Source organism: Halyomorpha halys, unplaced genomic scaffold, assembly GCF_000696795.3.
Source record: "Halyomorpha halys isolate HHAL.00 unplaced genomic scaffold, Hhal_1.1 Scaffold604.1, whole genome shotgun sequence".
Lineage (NCBI taxonomy): Eukaryota > Metazoa > Arthropoda > Insecta > Hemiptera > Pentatomidae > Halyomorpha > Halyomorpha halys.
In genome coordinates, this window is record NW_027105224.1 from 155527 (window position 1) to 177751 (window position 22225).

The 22225-nt window shown below is 30.8% G+C and overlaps 3 protein-coding genes across 4 annotated transcripts; all 3 read left to right on the top strand.

Annotated features, from left to right (window-relative positions):
- The first annotated feature begins 2391 nt into the window (after window positions 1-2391).
- LOC106684711 (maltase A1) lies at window positions 2392-9848 on the top strand. Its single transcript, XM_014426944.2, has 11 exons — window positions 2392-2409; window positions 4565-4712; window positions 4789-4968; window positions 5051-5220; window positions 6426-6554; window positions 6650-6894; window positions 7972-8170; window positions 8391-8646; window positions 8806-8998; window positions 9156-9299; window positions 9587-9848. Exons 2-11 carry the CDS (start codon window positions 4565-4567, stop codon window positions 9648-9650), a joined length of 1728 nt encoding a protein of 575 aa, XP_014282430.1. The 5' UTR covers window positions 2392-2409; the 3' UTR covers window positions 9651-9848.
- Window positions 9849-15986: 6138 nt separating this feature from the next.
- LOC106684721 (uncharacterized) lies at window positions 15987-19101 on the top strand. 2 transcript variants are annotated; one of them, XM_014426964.3, is made up of 5 exons: window positions 15987-16058; window positions 16354-16556; window positions 16633-16715; window positions 16848-16945; window positions 18598-19101. In XM_014426964.3, exons 1-5 carry the CDS (start codon window positions 16001-16003, stop codon window positions 18648-18650), a joined length of 495 nt encoding a protein of 164 aa, XP_014282450.1. In that variant the 5' UTR covers window positions 15987-16000; the 3' UTR covers window positions 18651-19101. The 2 variants fall into 2 exon arrangements, with proteins under 2 accessions (XP_014282450.1, XP_066905560.1); XM_067049459.1 differs by lacking the exon at window positions 15987-16058 and adding an exon at window positions 16118-16268.
- LOC106684706 (uncharacterized) lies at window positions 18656-18982 on the top strand. The gene has a single exon (XM_014426936.1). It carries the CDS (start codon window positions 18656-18658, stop codon window positions 18980-18982), a length of 327 nt encoding a protein of 108 aa, XP_014282422.1.
- Window positions 19102-22225: the final 3124 nt, after the last annotated feature.

The window sequence follows — 22225 nt, forward strand, 5'->3', positions numbered from 1 at the left end:
ACCGTGAGGTAAGTATATGGGATAGAGTTAAAGCCAGGATAACCTATACAGAAGAAAGGATGTACAGACAATTCAGAAATGCAGGACAAATGCTTCTTGGTGAACAGGAGAAGTTAATGATCGAAAAATTCTGTCAAACAAAATTCAAGATTATAAAAGGAATATAATTCACTTAAATTAGTAGTTATGAATTGGGTAGAGACATTCTCAATACTTACAGGCTATACATTATAAGTAGGTACTTCTATAATAACTGAAAATCGTCCAGCCAGGACTGAACCTTTTCTCTGTCTCTACCTCTGGCTTGGTGGAGATTTTAACGTCTCCTCTTGCACAAACGGTCGACGTATTCCAGGTACGAGATGCTTGATCGGCCTCGAAATTTTCTACCATCAGGGACATAGTCCAATGTCTTTAGTGTCTCGATAATCCTCCATCCTGATGACATGCCCAAAACATTTCATCTGGCGAGTCACTTGGACCTCCTTCATCGGTAGAACTCCAAATTCCTTCCAGATTCTTTCATTATGGATGGAATTAGTTCTTGTTCTCGCCATCTCTTCTGAGTAAGTTCATTTCTGCAGCTGTCAACCTACTCCCTTGTTTACCTGCCGATACCTTGTTTTTAACTCCATACACGTGTATAGAAACATATACCGACTTAAAGATGTGGAGTTGTCTGTCACTCCTCTCTTTCCAACCACAATATTACAAATCTTATAGTAGACCGAGATTGCCTAACAAGTGTAAACCTACCACCGAAGTCAGGAGTAGTTTTATCATATTAGAGTTAAAGCAATTCATGTTTACAATATCAATGTCGATATTAACATTATAAATTAATAATTACTATTGTCTTAATAACATTTTCTGTGTTTTTTTATGATGAGTTACTTAATTTTTTTTTTAATTTTAACAAGAACTAGTAAAAATATATTAATTGAAAAAATCAATATTATGGAGTGAGTTTTGGTAATATTAAAATGAAAATTTGGCAATATTACAGAAAACTAAATTAAATATATACTTATATTTGTAATGAAACTAAAATGTTATGATTAAAACACTTAATAAATATAATTATAAAAAAATAATTTGGATGTAAGTACAATCGAATATTGTCAATAATAGTCAAGTGTGTGGAATTATTTTTAAAAAAAATTATCAATGTAGTAATTTTATATCTGTTTATGATAGTACTATTATTGAAGCAAGTAAGCTAATTCAACTATATATAAAAGAGAATGGACGAACCTTTGCCCATAATAAACTTTTGAATTACTCGATAGATTTTCGTGCTGTTTTTTTCAAAATGTTCCCTTTCACCATAGGAAGGTTTAAAGATAATGAAGTCCCCGAATTCTCAAGTAGCAAACAAGTTATGAACAAAATTGAGCGGTTTTGATTTGTCTTACCGAGAAAAAAGCATTACTGATTCTATTAAGCTATGTTATACTTACGAAAAATTATAAAAACGTAGGGTGGCATGGGGTAAAGTAGGTCTATAATTTTTTTTTTTTAGAAAAGAGCATTTCTTGTTCGTTTTTATGGTCATCTCAAGGTACCAAATTTTTTCCAAAATTCGTAGTTATGGGTTTCTTGAGGTGCTAAAAAGGAATATCTACTTTGTTTCACTCCTAAAAAATCTTTTACCACACTTTCATGAGTCAGTCGTTCTGAATTGTTTCAATACAATACTAATATTGAAGCAAAGAGATGGTTATTGTTTAAAAACTATTCATATTTCATGTAGTGTATACATGGTAATAACACAGATAATAAAATTGCCTTAAATAAAAAGAAAAATGACCTAAATCGGTGTGTTATAATTTATGTTACAAAATCATAATAATAAACTTTAGAATAATAAGTAATAAACTATCAATTGCCTTCATTAAATCTATATACATTCTTAAATATAGCAATAGCGAAGAATTCCCGGGTCAGCTAGTTAAATATATTTATTCAATTTAATACATTACCAAGATTAATGTTTTGTACATTTAAACGTATTTTATTGGTTCAATTTTAAATATATATGTTTTGATGATCAGGGCACATCTCCAAAGCGTTGATTTGTGAATACAATGGTTTGTATTACTATAGAAATGAAAAGAACATTTTGCTTATTTATTTAATGATATTATTTAGACATTTAACAAAGTGGTAAACTCATTTTAATTCATGAATAATCATAAACATTATATACTTTGAAAAATACTAAAATAGAGCAAAATAAAAAAAATGTTTAAATATTCAAAATATTTTTTAGATAATTTAAAGTAGGCACTTCATAAATAATAAATAAATGACGATTTATATCAACTAAGAACGTTGGAGTGCTTCCAACTCCATATAAAAGAGTTTCACCAATAGGTTATCATAATCGTTTGCTGTCCCACTACAAGCGTGAGTAAAGCACGTTATTTCTTCTTTTAATATAAATAATTTTAATATTAGGCTTTAGGGTGTTACAGCTTATTTTTTGTACACTTATTAAGTATATATTTAATCAGACGTACAATAATTAAAAAATAATAAAACCAGTTTTAGGGTTATATATTATAGGTGCATTGCATAATTTTTTTATGGTTTTGAAATTGAAATTTGGGATTCGCTTTGAATGTCTTTTATCTTAATGTCCTTAAAAAAGAGTCGTATTTCAAATTTAAATTTTATATGCCTACCTTCAGATTAATAGACTTTCTTTGATAATGAAAAATTTACTAGTATCCTTATGACTGAATTCTATTTGTTAATACTTTAACACTTTCAGTTCTTTCCTAATTTTATTTCTATAACAAACATCATCCAGAGATTTAAAAAAATTATTATATAATTAATAAACTTAAAAGATAAAATAATACTTAAAATTAAATCTAGTGAGTTTTTTCAGTATTTAGTAACAACAAGAGTATCTTTTTTTATGGAGCATAGTTCTTCGATCATACAAATATCTTTAGACTGTGGATTCTTAAATGAATATACCCCAGAATAAGGGTTGAAAATGATTATCTAAATAATAATAGCTAAGAACCCAAAGAAACAGTTTCTAGTAGATATATTTTACATTTTACATATTACTTAAGCAGCGGATTTCAAGTTATCTTTTTCATCATATGAGATCAACTATTTAAAATAATTCTTGAAGAAGTTTGTCGGGGGGTGCGGTCAGCAAAGAACAACATAAATAAACAAAACCATATTTATTTATTTTATGCCGACGTTTTCGATGTTCCATTTAAAATAATTAGTTATTTTATTAAAATAATCTTAAATTAAACAATTTTTCACAACATTGTGCAAACTCCTAGGTCTAATGTATAATTTGAAGTATTTATTTACTTTTATACACCAAGATTTTTCTTAGTTCTTTTGCGACTTTGAAAGACGTTTGTGGTCTTCAGTGTGTGGTACTTATTCCAGTTTGAGCTGCATCCTTGTTACTATAGGAGCAACAATTTTTCATGAAAGCGAGGCAAAACAGCAGACTAATTTTAGCTAATTATTCATTTGAATAATCCAGTTAATCCCTTTAAATGCCACATCACGTAAAACATCATAGTTTTATGAACGTATAGGTATCCTGAATTTTTCACTGAGGAAGAATATATTTTTCCAAAAAAAAATATATATATAACTAAGATGGCCGAAAACTGAAGCAACCAAACTATGGAAATTAAAGTATATTCCTAAATAAACAAGAATACGCAAAGAAGTACAAAACGACATTCAACGATCTTTCTGAATGCTTTCTCAAACTTTAGAGTGAATTGATTAATCACATTTTAGAGGCATGCATTACAGACTGTAGATCGAATCTTTCTGATTTATTATGTTATTTTAAGGTACATACTGTGGACAGTAAATTACATAGTCAAGGATGTTTTTTTTTTGTTTTTTTAAGAGAAGAGACACATCCGAAACGAGAAATAAATTGTAACTGTTAGATGAAATAATAAATTTATAAGGTTTAGTCTTTGTATTTACTCAAAAGTAAAAAAAGGAGATAATGCCAGGAATAAATAGTCTAAGGATTAGTTTAATATGTCCAGTAGTAGTTAACTTTCTAAAATATTAAACAGGAAACTAAAATAAAAAAGGCATGATTGGAATTGAAAGCTCAGATATGTCTCAACAAATAAAAAATTCAAGCATTCGAATGATGTCGTAACAGCGCTGAGGGGATTTTTAAATTTTATAAGCTATACATAAACTCTCTAATTTGATAACTTATAGAAATTATAAAACGTCCAAAAGTAAAAACATTAAATTAATTCAATAACTTGGCTTTAATGTAAATTAAGTAAATATTTAACTTGACCCACTCATGCTTCGTTAATTATGATTAACCAAGATAATAAGTCTAATTAAAAAGAATTAGTATTGTTTCTTATCACATGGAATCCTTAAATATCAAAAAATCCTCACTTATTACTACATAGCTTAAGTGGAACTAATTAAACTTACTAGATTAGTAGCAACTTGTATTACACAATTGATATTACAATGGGTACTTAATAAATAAATATTTCTTTTAGTAATTAAAATGTTGGTGTTTCAGATGGTGTTATTGGCATTGCTGATTTCTTGCCTTCTGGCAAGTGGAATAAAAGCCGACGATTTCTATTGGTACAAAAACTCTGTCGTGTATCAAGTGTACGTCCGCTCCTTCCAGGATACTGATGGTGATGGCATCGGGGACTTGAAGGGTAAGCAAAAGTTTCAAGATAAAGAAAAGTATTTACAGTATGTTAGAATAATGATTAATCTATTAACTTATTACAGGAGTCATACAACACGCCGATTATCTCCAGTCATTGGGTATTGGGGCAATATGGCTTTCCCCAATTTATCCTAGCCCGAATTTTGATTTCGGGTATGATATTTCTGACATGGAAAGTATAAACCCAGAATATGGGACATTGGAAGATTTTAACGAACTAGTGAAGACAATGAAAGCTAGAGGCATTTCTTAATTTAATTTAATTTTTTTTATTTTTACCTTTTTAATGATCGATTTCAATTGGATTCCTCATGCCTGTTTCAGGAATAAGAGTGATAATGGACTTCGTACCCAATCATACAAGCACAAAGCATAAATGGTTCATAGCTTCGGAAGCGTATAACGATACAGACGAATTGTATTCCAGATTCTATGTTTGGCAGGACCCGGCCGGATACGATGTTGACGGTCATCCATTTGTCCCCAACAATTGGGTAAGATAATTTAATTCCTTAATCAATGATTTCAAGTTTATTACGATGGGTGATAGTTCAGTTTGATTATATTTATCTCTGTCTGTTCTACACGTTCAAGCCATTAAATATCGATTAAAATTATCGGTTAGATAACCGAATTAGAAATGTTACATACTTAACATTCTGAGAGATGACGTTGAAATATTTTTGAGTGTAGCTAATTCATTTTCAATTCTGCAAAGCCCTCGCTTTGGGAACAGTATTTTTAAATATCTGTTTGTATAATTAGGCTATACAAGATCTTAAACTTCAACTTCATTACCACCGCTGTATGATTGTTAGCCACCGAACTTAGATGGAATGCGGTAAGCTTCCGATAGCTGTCAAACGCGACCGATATTTGCCGCGAACTCTATTAGGGCGAACACAAGGATTGAATTGATATATTTGAACTGAAAATTATGTGGCATTTAAAATAAATATCGTGGAATGATATTTTCTCGTTAGAAATTTTTTCCTAATTTTAAATTATAGGATTAATTTATCGAGTTTTGATTGATTAATTAATCAATTGCAAGCATGAAAATAAAGCTTTTTCTTTAATCGCCCACATTCTGATTTCAATGAAAATCGTTTGAGCTGATCGAAAATATCGATTATATAAAGTAAACTTCTATCACGGATGATACAGCAACTTAAAATTTAAAATGGTCCAAATCTGAAGAGCTACTTCATATAAATTAAATATGTAATTTCAGTTTTGTATAATTTTTTATTTTTAAACTGGGATGATCACATTCACAAAGGAACATACAAAGATTATTTTGAAGAACTTAGCTATTTGGATTCAGGGGACTTCCAAACGTATATTTCCATTGAAAACATGAATTTGAAATTTTCCACATGTACAATACTCCACTTACTATATACTTCGTGTACTGATAAGTGAAAGTAAAAGGATGAAACAAAAGATAAAAAGTGGATTTGGAAATAAAATGCTTCAAAGGAAAAATAAGTTTGTTTTTTTTAGTAAAAATACATTTCACTTTGATAATAATTTGAGCGACTCCATATAACTTGCGGATGTTGTAAATAATAACAGTACATAAATATATATCAAGTTAATTGGGAAATTGTGAATTGTGTAATCAATGATACATAATTTCTCAATTAGTTGATGAGTTGTTTAATGTTGTTTTGTTGCGTCTGAAATTCCGTTTCAGATAAGTCCTATGAACACAGGAACGGCCTGGGAATGGAGTGAAAAACGGAGGCAATATTATCTACATACGTTTCTGGTTGAACAAGCCGATCTCAACTACGCCCACCCTGCAGTAAGAAAGAAGATGAACGTTAGTAAAATGTTTCTATAAATTATTTTTAATCAGTAAAAAATAAGTATCTAATGTAAACATACAGTTATAAAAATGATTGTACAAATATCCAGGATGTTCTGAAGCTATGGCTGAGTAGAGGAGTTAGTGGATTCCGAATGGACGCTGTAAGTTGGCTGTACGAGACTATATGGCCATGTTGGACAGAACAACCTGTAGGTAATCCGGACTACAGTATACCTAACAACTACAACAATCTCAACCACATCTGTACAATGAACCAACCAGAAACCTACGAAATCATTCAAGAGTTCAGAAAAACTATCGACACTTTTGAAGATAAACCGAAAGAAGCTAAGTAAGCCTTATTTGCTTCATTTAAAGTACTATAAAGTTTGGTAAGGATAAACCAAGTTGTGAACCATATTTTTTAATCGGCGTTTTGTTCTCATTATTAATTATTCTTAAAAAAATAATTAGATCATTCGGTGTCCATTATAAAATATCAATTGTTTAAAGTTTGGCTTTAAAATGTTAATTATAGAGATTATCAAAGAAATTCTAATGATTTAATTTCTGCTTTACGTTATTCATGTATAATTAAATCTAAATAAATCCCCTATTTTCATGTCAATTGTATGAAACAAGCATTAGAAAATGTAATAAATAAATCATCCAACATTAAATAAAAGTATTGGTGTAATAAGGGGTTAATATTTTTCGGGTTAGTATGGCAATATTTATTAAAAATTGATACCAATAAATTTTAAATATTTTTGAAAAAGTCCTATTATATATTTAAAATTAATTGAACTTAAGAAGGAATCGTAAACATAGAGTCCTTATTGTTAAATTATAAGGCTTCAGATATGAAAAACTGATATTGCAATAACCAATTAAAAAAATAGTGATTTTTGTTATCATATCACTTAAAAGATTCTCATAGTCAAAAAGTAGCATTAATTTTTCGAATAAAAAAAAATAATTAAAAAAAAAACAAAAGTTTTCTTCAGTATCAGCTGAGTAGGAAGCTGAGGTTGGTAGCACTGAACAACATTTTCGGTAAGTTATCCCTTTCATAATTGCTGAAATTTCCTCAAGAAATATTCAATATAAATAAATAATAAAAGTAACCTTAGTCATCCCTGTCTGGGCTGGAAACGGTATGAGTTCGGCAATCATGGGTCGGTGGGTATTTTCTGTAATCCACTATCCAGTCGTGTGATGTCCACTATCATATGATGTCTTCATTGGCTCCATGAAAAGAAGTTGCATGAAAGACCAACAGTGTGTGCCATCATGCAATAATCAGAAGTACATTACTATTTTGTGCTGAGGTTCTTAGTCTGTTAGTCTGTTAGCCAGGTTTGTCTGCACCATATCAAAAAGCCCGCAAAGAATTTATTAATATCAACAAAAGTCATTAAAATTTCAGACTCATGATGACAGAAAGCTATCCAGACTTTGATTCAGTAGTGAAATACTACGGAGACCATGATACACCAGGAGCTACATTTCCCTTCAACTTTGTACTAATTAGCAACATCACTCTAGCAAGTAACACTTCAGAATGGGCAAGACTAATAAACCTGTGGGTGAACCTCATCAATGAAGACAAATGGCCAAACTGGGTGGTAAGCAACAGTCTATTCTCTATCTAATTATTCTATTTTATTATAGTTTAAGAAGAGACAATCATTAACGCCGAAGAAACCAGTCAATGTCGATTGTCAGTTATTGTATTTAGACACTTTCTTTTGTGAAAACATAAAATGGCCGAAATTTAAGGTTCAAAGCACATCTTATTTAACAGATTCATAAGGAAAAATTAATCAAAAATATTTTTCAACAAAGCTAGGTAACCATGATCAGCATCGACCCGCCTCAAGATTCGACGATGAATGGGTTGATGTCCTCCATCTGATGGTAATGTCTCTCCCAGGTACAGTCATCACATACAACGGCGATGAGCTTGGTCTTAAAGATTCCCATGTGACTTACGAAGAGGGTAAAGATACCCTGGGACTCAGGGCTGGGCCAAGCAGATTCGCAACCAGCTCCAGAGACTTTGAAAGAGGTCCGATGCCTTGGAGGGCGGCACATAATGGAGGTGAGTCTTTAAATGTTCAAATGAGACATGTAGTAATTAAGGACTAAATAAGTAATAATAAACTAATATAGTTTTTGGTTTTAGTATATTAATGCAATAATGTTGAATATCAATACACTTAATCTCCTTTTAGTTTCATTTCGCGGTTATTGGTTTCAGGATTTACTACCGGTAGACCATGGTTACCACTGAAACCAAGCTTCTGGACCGTAAATGTGGAAAATGAATCCTCTGACAAACGTTCTCACCTTAACGTTTATAAAACCCTGGTACACCTGAGAAAGCAAAGAACGATGTCAGATGGAAGCTGTCAAGTGCAAACATCTGATGAGGGACTAATAATTATCACGAGGTGATATTCAATATTTAGCTTTACATATTTTGGTGTACACTGTAACATTTATATTGATACATTGTAGCATAAATCTAAATATTGGTACCAGTTAAGTTTTTTTTCTTCAGTAATTAAAATTAATATGCTTGTATTTTGACTATCCCTTCTATTGCAGGGCCTTGAAGGATAGTCCTACAACGTTGACAGTTTTGAACATTGGTGATTTTGAAATCATTGCCGATCTTACAAAGTTCAGAGAGGGCCTAGCGTCGACACTTGGAGTTGCCGTTGGTAGTTTCAACTTTCCAGTGACTGATAGGTAATTCATTGTCAATAAATATATTTTATTTTTTATTTAGTAAAATTATTTATTTAAATATAATTGTAAACATTTGACTCATTGAAAAAATACTATACATAACGAAAATATAAAACAATATAGTAGGAGAAAAAGATACTTGCCAATGGAATGGAATGCTGAATTATCGCGTAATTTTTATATTGTAAAATTATTTAATTCGTGCTAAGGTTAGGTTAGATTTATTCTTTGACGTAATTAAACATGATTTCTGGATTTATTTACTATTTTTTTTTCTTTTTTTCCAGTGTTCTTGCTTCTAGTGTTAATCTACCACCGATGTCCGGAGTAGTTTTGACTGATAATAGTTAAAGTAACTCATGTTCCCATTGAGCAACTATTTGTACCTGAGTAGGTTGTACGTAAATAGTAATTTAAATGGAATGCATTATTATTATGTAACAAATCATTAAATGTATCTACTGTATTTTACTTTGTCAAAACAATAATTATCATTTATTATTTAAGGTATTTGTTCAATTTTTTGTATTAAAAAAATTTCTAAACCTTCACCTTGTACTTTCCTCACAGTGTCCCAGCTGGATTTGACACCTTTTGGAACTTGTCTCTCAGTATCTGAGTTGGGTATCCGATTACTTTTTAATTTCTCATATTCGTTATTTTAAAAAATATAATCAGAAGTGTTTGAACTAGTATTCTAATCAGTTAAAACTACTAAATATAAGTATACAAACATTTTTTATGACTCCCACACGATCTTAAATTTTGGCGGTTTTTCGGTAATGGAATTGTTGGAAGAAACGAAATCAAGCAGCCATCTTTCCTACTCCCTTCTACGTTTGTAACCCGCTTTAATTGTGGAAAAGACAGTTTGCATAATGTCAATACGGTGTAAAAACAAAACAAACCACAGTTAGGTAGCTAGTATTTTTAATAGGTGTCATCCTCACTTGCTTTTACTAGATGATTTTGTAAGATTTTTTAAATTGATATTCTCGTTTTTTCTGTGGATTTTTTCATGTTATATAAATTTTTAATTGAAAAATGGCCATTCTAGTGGAAAAATCTTATTAAAACAATTAGTTTGTAATTCCCTCACAATTGGGGGCTACGGACTTACGATCACCCTTTTCAATGAAACATTACTTGACAAATATTGTATCCGTGTCCGGAGGATCCTTACCAATCTGCATTAAGAGTCGAGAAAAAAATTACTTTAATTACTTTACTCTAAATAAATAAACTTTTATTTTTTATTGTTTTCTGCCTTTGCTCTGTTTGGATTAACAATCAATCGATTTGTTTTGTTTTTTTATGGTTAATAAAAAAATAATATTTCTAATTGCATAAATGTCTAAAAAAATACAAAAAAAAAAAAAAGATGATTCCAGTAAAGTATAGTAAACGCTTACGTCGTTTTTTTGGCATCCTTCCTATCGAGGTGGTTTTGTTAGATGGTTCTGAGTTCAATTGAAGAAGTGAGATACTCTATACCTGAAGGGCTCGACAATGCGTGTTCATACTGGTTTGGTAGTTGGTTAGGAGTTGAATGGACAGAGTGAGTCTCACGAGAACGAGCCGTAAGTCCTTGCAAGATGGAAACCTCCCTTTGCAGAGAACAAGCCTGCAGTCGTGAAGGGGATTTATAGTCCTACGGGAACGAGCCTTAGATCTTTAAGAAAGGAAGGAAGGTTTAGAAAGGAGAGATATAAAGGAGGCAGAGTGAAAAAATAGTCAATATAGATTTCCAAAAATAGCACTATTTTTTTTTATTTTCAAAATCCTCTTTATTGCTAAAAATATAAATACAATACGGATTATATGATAATATATAATACATTTGTTTGTTTACAATTTTCTTGTTTTGCCTTACGGCATTATAAGATTGGCAAAAAACATAGTCAGCGGACTATGTTTTTTTGCCAATCTTATAAGGCGGTTTTTACATTTTGTGGTTCTGTAGCCGAGGGCTTACAAAGAATGTGAGGGACATTCCGGTTGGTGGTGGTGTGATGACTTCAAGCTGCAGAGCCCGAAGTCCTTCCCTCGGCGAGGATGTCTACCAAGGGGTGTGGGGCGATATCTCTGAAGAGCGGGTTGACACAAAAAAAATAGCACTATTTTTTTGTTTCTAACCTCCTATTTATTTATTTTTTAACAATTACAATTATATATTACTTAACCTAGGAAAAATTATATATACGCATATTTACATTTTATCTTGTTTTGCCTGATGGCATTATAAGATGAGCAAACATTGTCCGCTGAAGGCGGTTTGTACATGAGTGGCGTGATAGCCAGGGAGCTAACAGAGAATGGGGAGGGGCCATTCCGGCTGGTGGTAAGAAAAAAATAGCACTAGAAAATATTTCTGCTTAGTCAACTCTCTGGGCTATTAAACGTCTTCGAGAGATGGTACATGCAGGACGTTTGCTTATAGTGGATCAGACTCTATTACAATATTTATTGATTATAAAATAAATTTAAGAATATTACAACATAAGACATGGTTATTAATTTGTACGGACAAATTATTTACAAGAAATATAAATTTCAATAAATGATATTTGCGTGTGACTGTAGTAGTTCTCGTTGGGGCAGCTAGGTAGCGTTGCGTCAACATGTAACGGTCAATCGGCAGCTTGATCGATGACCAAGAGATAGTTGCATGATTACTACATTTTAAACCCTTATTTAACTTTTATACTAAATTTTATAGGGCAGAGGTTTCTTTTTCGGTTTACGGCTCCCTAAATAATCGAATTTTTTTATACATCAGATTTTTGGTTAAATTCTTGAAAATTGGAAAACTTTCCCTGTTAAAAGCGATTACCCATTTAACAAAAAAAATTAAAATTAGATACGTACTATTTAGTGACTGAAGCATGAGTGGGAAAGCCGTGCTTGCGCAAAAGCCGTTTCAAAAGATCGCGGATTGCAAAGAAAACAACGAGAGACATGAAAGTTGCCAAAGTTTTTGGAATTTTGTCAGCATACATGATTGCTGGCGCAAAAATTCAAGAATTGGAAATTCTGAGAAAATTGGCGAATTGTTTAATTGAATACTTTGCGGCGCTCCAGGGAGCCGCGGCGAACATTTTGGGAATCACTGTTATAGAGGATTCTAATACTAAAATGAACTAAACGTTATTGTAATTTTTATTACATTACATCATTTTAAAATTCAATTGTTAAAACAAAATCTCTAATTGAACTGACAATGGCTTCTATATGTAAAATAAGAATAAAAAAAAATGACTTTTTTTATTCCATAGTTTGACTATAAGTTTCAAATAAATACACTTTATTATTTATTTCATTCATACTTGATTCCTTCTCTTACTCAATATTTTTATTCTTTAACACAGATTCTCAGAACCAGTCTGCATAAGCTACAATAGACTAAAAACAGATGTAGAATTTGAAGGAGTTGTAAGAAGTTAATCTCAACAAATTCCTTAAAGTTGCTGCTGTTCATTAGTCAATTTAAAACAAATTCGTACATACACAAGCGTCTGAATGTGTTATTTTGATTGGCTGATAGCATGGGGTGGTGTGGGCAGTCTTTCAAGTGTTGGTTTTTAGCCATAAACCAAAGGTCGTTTGGGCAAGCCCTTGTGATGAATCCACACAGTACTGTTTTAGAACTGCCAACAGACAAATATTTGTGCGCTTCACGTTCTAATAGATCAAAGAATTTTCTCTATCAACAGAATTAAGTGTGTGGTTATCTATATTTGCATATTTGAGAGCAAGATCGTCAACCACTGGAACCTGTTCAAGCTGAATTAATTAACTGGTAAAAGTTTTATAAAAATCAGAAAATTATTATTTTGTATTTATTTATATAAAGTTTTGTTACTCTACCAATATTAAATCATTCTATATGATTGGAGAAGTTTGTCAGGGGGTGCGGTCAGCAAAGAACAACATAAATAAACAAAACCATATTTATTTATTTTATGCCGACGTTTCGACCTGTCTTTTTTCAGTTTCAGGTCTTCATCAGGGTTTGTGGCGTAGAAGGTAGGCTAGTAACTGGAGTTACTAAGAGTAAGTAGAGTTACGTAGAGTAACTTCAGTTACTAGCCTACCTTCTACGCCACAACCCCTGATGAAGACCTGAAACTCAGGTCGAAACGTCGGCATAAAATAAATAAATATGGTTTAGTTTATTTATGTTGTTCTTTGCTGACCGCACCCCCCGACAAACTTCTCCAATCATTCTATATATTATTAATGCTTGTAGACCTCTTGGATGGGCCAAAATAAATCTTCGCTCGATGAAAGAAAGTTGATGTTTTCTATGATCTGTATTTAAGACCCCTTCAACAATAAGGGCTCTACCTGCATGGCTCTACGTGTTCAACAAGTACTTTTGGAGTTCTTATTTAAAAGTTCTTACGTCCTCTTTCCTTTCCTTATACTTACAATTTTTATCAATTGGCACTCAAGAAACTGTGTCCTCTCTTAGGATGATGAAAGGGCCTGATCCTTTCAATACCTGCATACCAGTATTAAAAGGATGAGGTTAACCAGCTCCATCCAGCGTAGTGGTTACGTCGAAAGTGCTTTTTGCTTTCGATTGCCTCCCTATCAATCCTAGCGTTGACATTTTGGATTTGTAATAAGTGGTAAACGTGTGGATATGGCTAAAGATTTTTCTAATCCCCTGAACCGAGTATTTAGTTATCAGGTTTGGAAATCAACTCGTTGGGAATCTCCTCAGTGAGAGGCTACAAAGACAAAGACTAGAAGGAACACCAAATTGAGTAGGGCTGATACAAGATCCATGGTAATTATCAAAAATTGATAATTAGTCTGTTCATAACAAGGATGACTAATAGCTGTCTTTAAGATTGGCTTAGGATATTAGGCCCGTTTACTGCACTAGTTCTTTCCACCATTGCCAGTGAGGTTGGTAACAGACAGATAGCACCTTCGGTAGTACTGATAGTCATTATACTAATGAAGAGACTAGCAATCACTTTCCTGACATCACAATTTTTCTTAAAAGTCTACTATTTTTATTGTTTAAAATTAAAAAGTGTTACAATTAAAGTAAAAAGATTGTTATACCTGAAAACCTGTAAAATGTTTTGCTTATAAATAGGGATAGGATTTTTATGTTTTCAAATATTTTTACCTTACCATGATATCTGCGATATCTTACTAACTATAGATGTTTCAAGGCATTTCTGGCCAAAAGAAGCCATTTTTATTTCACTTATTTTTAAATATTTGGCCTTTTTTTACATATTTTGTTGTAAATCACATATTTTCTGAAATATTTGTTATTTTTAAGTATTTGGTCCTGAATCACATATTTCCTTGAATTATTTGTTCAATTGTAAATACATTTTTCGCAGCAACAACGTAAAATTCAAGAGAACGCAAGAAATTTAAAGGTGAAATTTATCATTTATCATAAATAGTACGTACAAATTCTATATCTTCATTATTGAACACAAATTAAAAGCAGTGGCAATAATAAATTTTCACACAGAATTACATGGGGAATTTCTGAGAATCTTCCTTATTATAACAAATGATGACACAGCCACCCAGGTGATACAAAATACCGAACTAGATGCAATGGAAATAGTTTCATTTAAGTATGCCCCTATAACATCAGTAAATGTTGAAAGATCTCTTAGCCGGTACAAGTCCATTTAAAAATGCATTTAATCTGCAATAACTGACCCTGCTGAATAATTGATTCCTTTCAAAATTTTTAAATATTCTTCTAAAGTTTTTTTTCTTTTTCTTTTTAATAAGGATTATTCTTTATTTCCATTTATAATTTGTTCATAATTCATTCTGAGTAATTATTAATCAATTAGTTTAATTACAATTACTAATTAATGTCTTGTTATTGAACAGCTATGTTTTCTCTAAGTACATTTTTTTGTACATATTTTAACATGATTTCTTTAAATATAATATATAATAAATACATATTTATGTAGCTTTTTTTAAGTTATAAAATTACTAATTAATTAGTAATTTATATTGTTGAATAATATTTATAAATACATATTATTTACATATTTGACAATTTATTAGCACATATTTCGGATTTTTTAGCACATAAAAATCCTATTCCTACTTATAAAGCAATAAACTTGACTCCAATCCAACTGATATACCGGAAATTGGAACTTGTCAGTTAACCAATATTTGAATTTTTTAAAATGAAAAATCGGTGATCTCATCGTTGTCACGCTTGTTAGTTTCAAAGATCGTGACCAGGCAATCTCGTAATTCTAACATGTTCATATTACAGTTAAGTTAACAATTTTAGTTTAGTTATTTCTATCAGTTATTATTTTTCTTAATTGACCTTTAACAATGTGAGATTTTCAAACTTTCGTGATCAAATAGGTAAACTGTCTTCCAAAGTTTCTTAATCGAATTTCGTTTCATAAAATCGTTATCTGATTTTTTTCATATTGTTTTAATTCTCACATCTTCGCAAAAGTATCATTAATCACTTTTACCTGAAAACCCATGGTATATTCAATTGGCAACATTATGTTCTGTAGATGACACAGAGTTTTATCGTGAATGATCCGTCATCCTTGTTAATTAAAATCCTGATTATTAATCCAAAAAGATAATAACAATAAAAATGAAAGTATATAAAACTAAAAAAACATTTGATTATATCGTTTAATCTTCATTTGGTTCAGTTATCTCTCATGGTAGCTCTAAGCACTATACCGTTTCTTTGCTCTCTGCAAACCCATGTAGCCTGTGGTACGAAGTAGTTGTTTGCCCTATAGAAATAGTTTGAAAATCTTTTAATTTATGTAATATATTATTATCTTTAAATAATTCTTTTTTAAATGAAAAGACAATTTTATGGATTTATGTTTTATAACGAAAAATTACCAATAGTATTTCTTATATTATATATTTTTGCTTTTAGAAGTGTTTATTGTTCAGATTTGCAACATAAACACTCAGGTGCTTGGTGTTCATTACCTTTAGGTTTCGTAAGTACTGATTCTCTTGAATATTTCCTAAGTATTCATTTATTTATCCTTTCTAGATTTCATTTTATGTCGACTTTGTGGCCATAATATTGCCCCTGCTACTCATGTTATTAATATTCAAAGTCCAGCAGCTGAAAAAGTATATAACCATTCCTTATTTGGATTGGATAATGTTGAAGTTCAAAGAATAAGAAATCCTCTTGGTATTGAGTTTAACATTGTTTTGTCTACAGGAGGTACTTGTGTTGGGAGGAGAGAGGTTTGTTAAAGATATAAATAGTTGATAGTAATAGTAATTAGGTACATGTTTTACATGTAATTATGGTTTCTTTTAGAGGTGGAAGAGCCATAATTCTTGGTTTCCGGGTTATTTATGGAAGCCATGTTTTTGTTCGAACTGTTCTCATCATATTGGCTGGTATGCAGTTGATTACTTTTTCCTAGTTATTTTTATGTTATTATTTTTCTCATTTATTAGTTGTGTGTTAGATTATTTGATATACCTTACTTTGCTAAATTTAATATAACTTTTTAAAATTTATTGTTTAAGGATTTTTGAACCAATTCAATCTGCCCATGAAGAAAGAGCATATGCATCTACCAAAGGATTTTATGCTTTGATATTAGATAATATAATAAGTGAGGATTGTAAGTATATTTTTTGTTCAGAGAATATTAAATTATCAAATGAAGATAAAATATGCTCGCTCTGGTCATTTAGTGATCATTTTCTTTGCAATACAATATTTTATAACCTATTATAACCTTAATATACATTGCAATGCATTTTTTTCTTTGATTTTTAATCTTTATTTTAACCCAACTTCTGTTAAGTTTATTTCATGTAAAAGCAATACTGTTTCAATTACTACATTCAATTTCTTCCCTTGCTTTATGCATTCTTCTTCTTGGTTTGAGACATCATTAGTATGTTAGACTGTTGATCTGTGATTTTCAAAGAAAAATTTTTTCTGCTTCCTGTTACACTAGCACATCTAACTTTAATGTTTTCAATATTTTGATTAAATTAAGATTTTTCCAAGTCAATGCCATTCTTCACAAGTTCAACTTATTTTATTAAACATGCTGGAGTGTTTGGAAATTAACTTATTAAAAGATGAATAAATTACTTTATGAATACTATCTCACTTTCTTGGATATCCTGACTTACTTTGTTTACTTTTCCCTCCTCCTTCTTTTGGATTGGAGAGGTTTACATCCATTCCCTCTGGATCCTTCACAACTATCCTTAGAGAACTGTGGTTCCTTATGGAACTGGGTAATGTTATCTATGCATGTCTTACACAGACAACCCATTGGTCATTCCTACAGAAATTGCTGGGGTTCTCAGCTATCACATAGTCAAACTTCATTTCTTGCCCTACTGTAAGGAAGCAAGAATTGTTTTTTAATGAGGTGTAGATAGTTGACCGTAGATTAATGATTGGAGAAGTTTGTCGGGGGGTGTGGTCAGCAAAGAACAACATAAATAAACAAAACCAATAAATAAATATGGTTTTGTTTATTTATGTTGTTCTTTTTCTGACCACACCCCCCGACAAACTTCTCCAAGAATTGTTTTTCATCGGATTAGCGTGTATTCAATCTCTACAATAGAAATGAAATATCTTAAGGCATTTTTGGTGGAATAAGAGGTGTTGCATCTTTAATTAATGGAGTAGGAATAATTTAAGTGACATAACGCCATGCCAAATCCATTAATTAACCCATGAGGACAAGTTATATGTTTTGTATTGTTGGCATGTGTTACTGTTTTTATACAGGTTTGATAATTGACCCATGTAAAAAAAAATATATATATTTTCTAGAACCTTCTATTTTTTGTTTGAGTAAAGTATTTTTTTTTAATTTTAAATATAGTGATACCAACATAATTTGGTAAACGACTTATTCTAACAATTTTTTATCTATTTCTGACTTATTTGACATAGGTAAAATTCCACATAGGAGCCCTTACAGTATTTCCTGTAGCCCATGTTTCTGGTAGATCACCTGTTGTTTTATTGGTTTGATTTGATATTAGAGGACAGCATACTGGGATGTCCAGGTTTTAACTAGTAAAATTTTATCATCTTACGTTAAAAATTTTGAGTTCCGCACCTTCTATTTTCATAGTCTAATATATTCCTTCCTATCAGTAAAACGTATGTATTAGTCAAACTTCTATTGTCCATAAGTTGTTGACTCTTTTTATAACTGTTTAACTTACTGTACATGTTTAATTTGAATGGACATTTTAAGAAATGAGCCCAATGTACAAAGTTTTAATTTTGTTGCAGATTCAAATTCTCTTTTGGCTACCCCTAAAATATCTTCACGCGACGAGCTTTAAGAATAATGAATCAGAACCTCACTGATGAAGAAAGAGCTTTCGTTAATGAATGCGAACATGAATTTATCAACAGATATACTGAAAAAGATTATGATTATATGTTACATATAAAGATTGGAATGAATCCTCCACCCTGTGTTGAGCCCTGGTATCCTAAAGGTGAGACTAGGGATAGGAATGATGGAGGTTATAGGAATGAGGGGGGCTATAGAAATGATGGAGGTTATAGGAATGATGGTGGCCATAGAAATGATGGAGGCTATAGAAATGATGGAAGAAAAGATAGAAGATCTGAAAACAATGGCCATGATTACAAAAGAAAGCGAGATTAATTATATTAAACATTTGTATTTTCTTTAATTTTGAACCAACATATATGTTTATCACAAGAAAGTATATTATTCCCATTGTAAAAGTATAATTGAGCCTATTAAATGATTTTTAAACTGTCCTCTTGTTTTCATGTTATAATAAATAGTTATATTTTATAACTACTTGTTATTTGCAATTCCTAATAAAGAAATTTTTCTTGTATCACACTTAAATATTTAAATATGAAAGTAATAAAATAAAAGGATGGTTAAATGGATAGGTATTTAGAACAAATAGATGATTAAAACATATATACACTGGGTGTCTTTGTAAATCCTTTTTAAAGAATTCCTCAATTTTTCCAAGTCATCAAAATAACTGTATATCATGATATCAGTATATAGGGATGGCCACATGGGGGTTTCTTCCAGTAAAAACTTATACTACAAAGAGTATCAGTACTTAAGGTGTGAAAGGCCTATTTTCTTATTTATAAAATAATATGAGACAATAAATAAGAGACTATCTCTTTATCTACTTGTTAACATAAGTGGAATGAAGTTCAATGATTTCTTTTACCATTTTGTTTACCATCATGAAAATGTTTACTAGGTGTGTCGTATCATACATACCTTTGTATATATCACAAAAGTGTGTACTTATTATGACTAATTACGATTCTGATTGGTGACAATTTCTATCCAAATTCCAAAAATTTCATTATTTTTTTGGATCCTGTAATCACTGTGATAAACACAGTAGAATCTATTGATCTATGATAGAAATGATGAACTTTAAAAAATAAATATATTGATTTGAATGTCTATAAATATATCTGTGAGGTCTGTAATATTGTTTCAATAAATCCTTTACTAAAAAGAAAGGATGTGAGTAACAAAAAGATTCTAGTGCTCCTACTTATGATCTTAAAATAGTCGATTTGTTTTAGATGAGATCTTACCAGGAAAGGGATACGATAATTAGATCAATGTATCACTGCTTTGCTTGAATAGTGGCACATTTTATAAAAATTTTATTTATGTATTCCAAAGATGATACTGTAACAGTAGGCCGAAGTTACTTTCTTCACTGAGGTCGTCCCACAGACTTTTCTAAACCAATTAGAGCTGTTACATATTAACTACACACTACGGTACAATCTTGTACAATATGGAATACTTCAAACATAAAATAAAAAATATATTTTGTCAGATGTGTTACTATTCAAGGAAAGCAGCGATATGCATAGATGATTTTACAATCAGAAACTGACAGACCATGACTATTGATGTCCCCAGGAAATAGTAAAATTAAGTTGGATTTGGATAAATAATCCAAATGGAAATTTATGAACCTACTTCAAAGAGAAGTTACCACAGGTCGTGAGCCACAAGCTTAATGAAATATTTCAAATGTAGCTCTTAAGGTAAAAATAATATAAGCTCTAGTAAATGGAGGAGTGCTTGTCAGAACGGGATAAAAGATCCATATAATTTTAAGTATATGGACACCATACGTGTGCAGCCAAACAAATAAAATGAATGAGTATGAAAACTAGTTAAGACATTGATGAAAATTTCTTAACAAATTTAGATTATTTGAAGTTAAAATATCAATTACATTTAATTTGAAATCACTTTCATAGCAATTAGCATTTTGGTCAACAATACATAAAGATGTGGTTATAATCTTAAGTACGTCACTTTTTGATAATTAATTCAAATTCAAAAGAAATTTGTTCCCTCAAGGAAGCTGTTTACTGACATGGATATGCTGTAACAGCCAGAGCTAGGAAAGTTTAACTATCATAATTGTACTTTGAAAAATGTTAAGATAAACTGACTAGTTAACAAACCAAATATGGTAGACTTTTTTTTACAATTTCCAGAAATAAAATATAATATAAACACTGTTAAATTATAAGTATAAAATGTAATATTTAACTTAGTACTTTTAATTGTTGGTATACTAAAGAAAATATAGATGGAATAACAACCACAAATCCCTATATTCCAACCATCTTAATTAGAATCGATTGTTTAGATCTGTATCACTCAAAAGATCTTGAATGAGTGGTTTGTTTATATTTCATACAATTTAATTTTTGATCTAGTATAAATTTAATGTTCAGATTTCAAGACCATTAACCACAATAATGAAATTAAAGTAAATCCCTTCACACTAAGAGACAAGTAATTACAGATGAAGGTTCAAATAACCCCTCTGAAATAATGCCTTTTCCTCCCTACTGGTGTATAATGTGGCTGTCCTACAGGTTACCAACCTACTAAATAAATTTTATCCCACCAACCAAATCAGACTCGAAGCTCAAGGTTGTGAATCCATAACACTCTTGTCCACCATGGCCTCTTTCTGGAATAATATTAAAAACAATAAGCTTAAAACACTTACATCTACCTTTTAACTCTATAGACAATGTAAACCAGGCTTAATGTTATGTCAATAACACCCCAAATTAAAATTCTTAAAAAAAACCAAACATATACATTGGTAATTACATAGTTATAAGTCAATATAATGGACCAAGCCACTAATAACACCTCCATTTAAAATACTATACCTTAATACCTACCTGACTATTTCTTTAACGACAATTAAAATATTTTCCAGCCAGATTGGTTAATCTAATGGTTGTGGTTAGGTAAGAGAACAAGCACAAAAGAAACTTTAAATATAAATTATTATAAAGCTAATAATTATAAAAACACTGGTTTTAAGGCCAATGTCGCAAGGGTTGGTGAGAAGCTATAGAGCACAGATAATAATTTTGTTAATAAGAGATTTTTTCTATCTACATTTACTCAGTAGTATTGAAAAACTATCTATAACTACTAGTTAATTATTGATAATTTCAATATTTAGCTAACAAAGAAGGGTAAATTTGATTTCGACAGAGGTATAGAGATAGTAGCAAAACTTTAATTCGAAATATAATTATTTGTACCATTTGGCTTCTCATCCTCCAGACAAGTTGTATTGCCCATGTCCAATCTTGTGTACATGTATGTTGGGATTTTGAACCAACCGCATTACCAATCTTATTCTGATCAAATTTGTGCATTACCTGTTATTTCATTTAGCCACAGTGATAAAACTAAGACATTTTGTATAATTCCTATAATATAGCAATAAAAAATTAAAAATCAGAATGAGTTAAGGCCTATAGTTTAAGGGAAAATCAATTTTCCACTTCATTACTGAGCATTCTTACTTATTATAGGTATCTCTATCATTATATATGT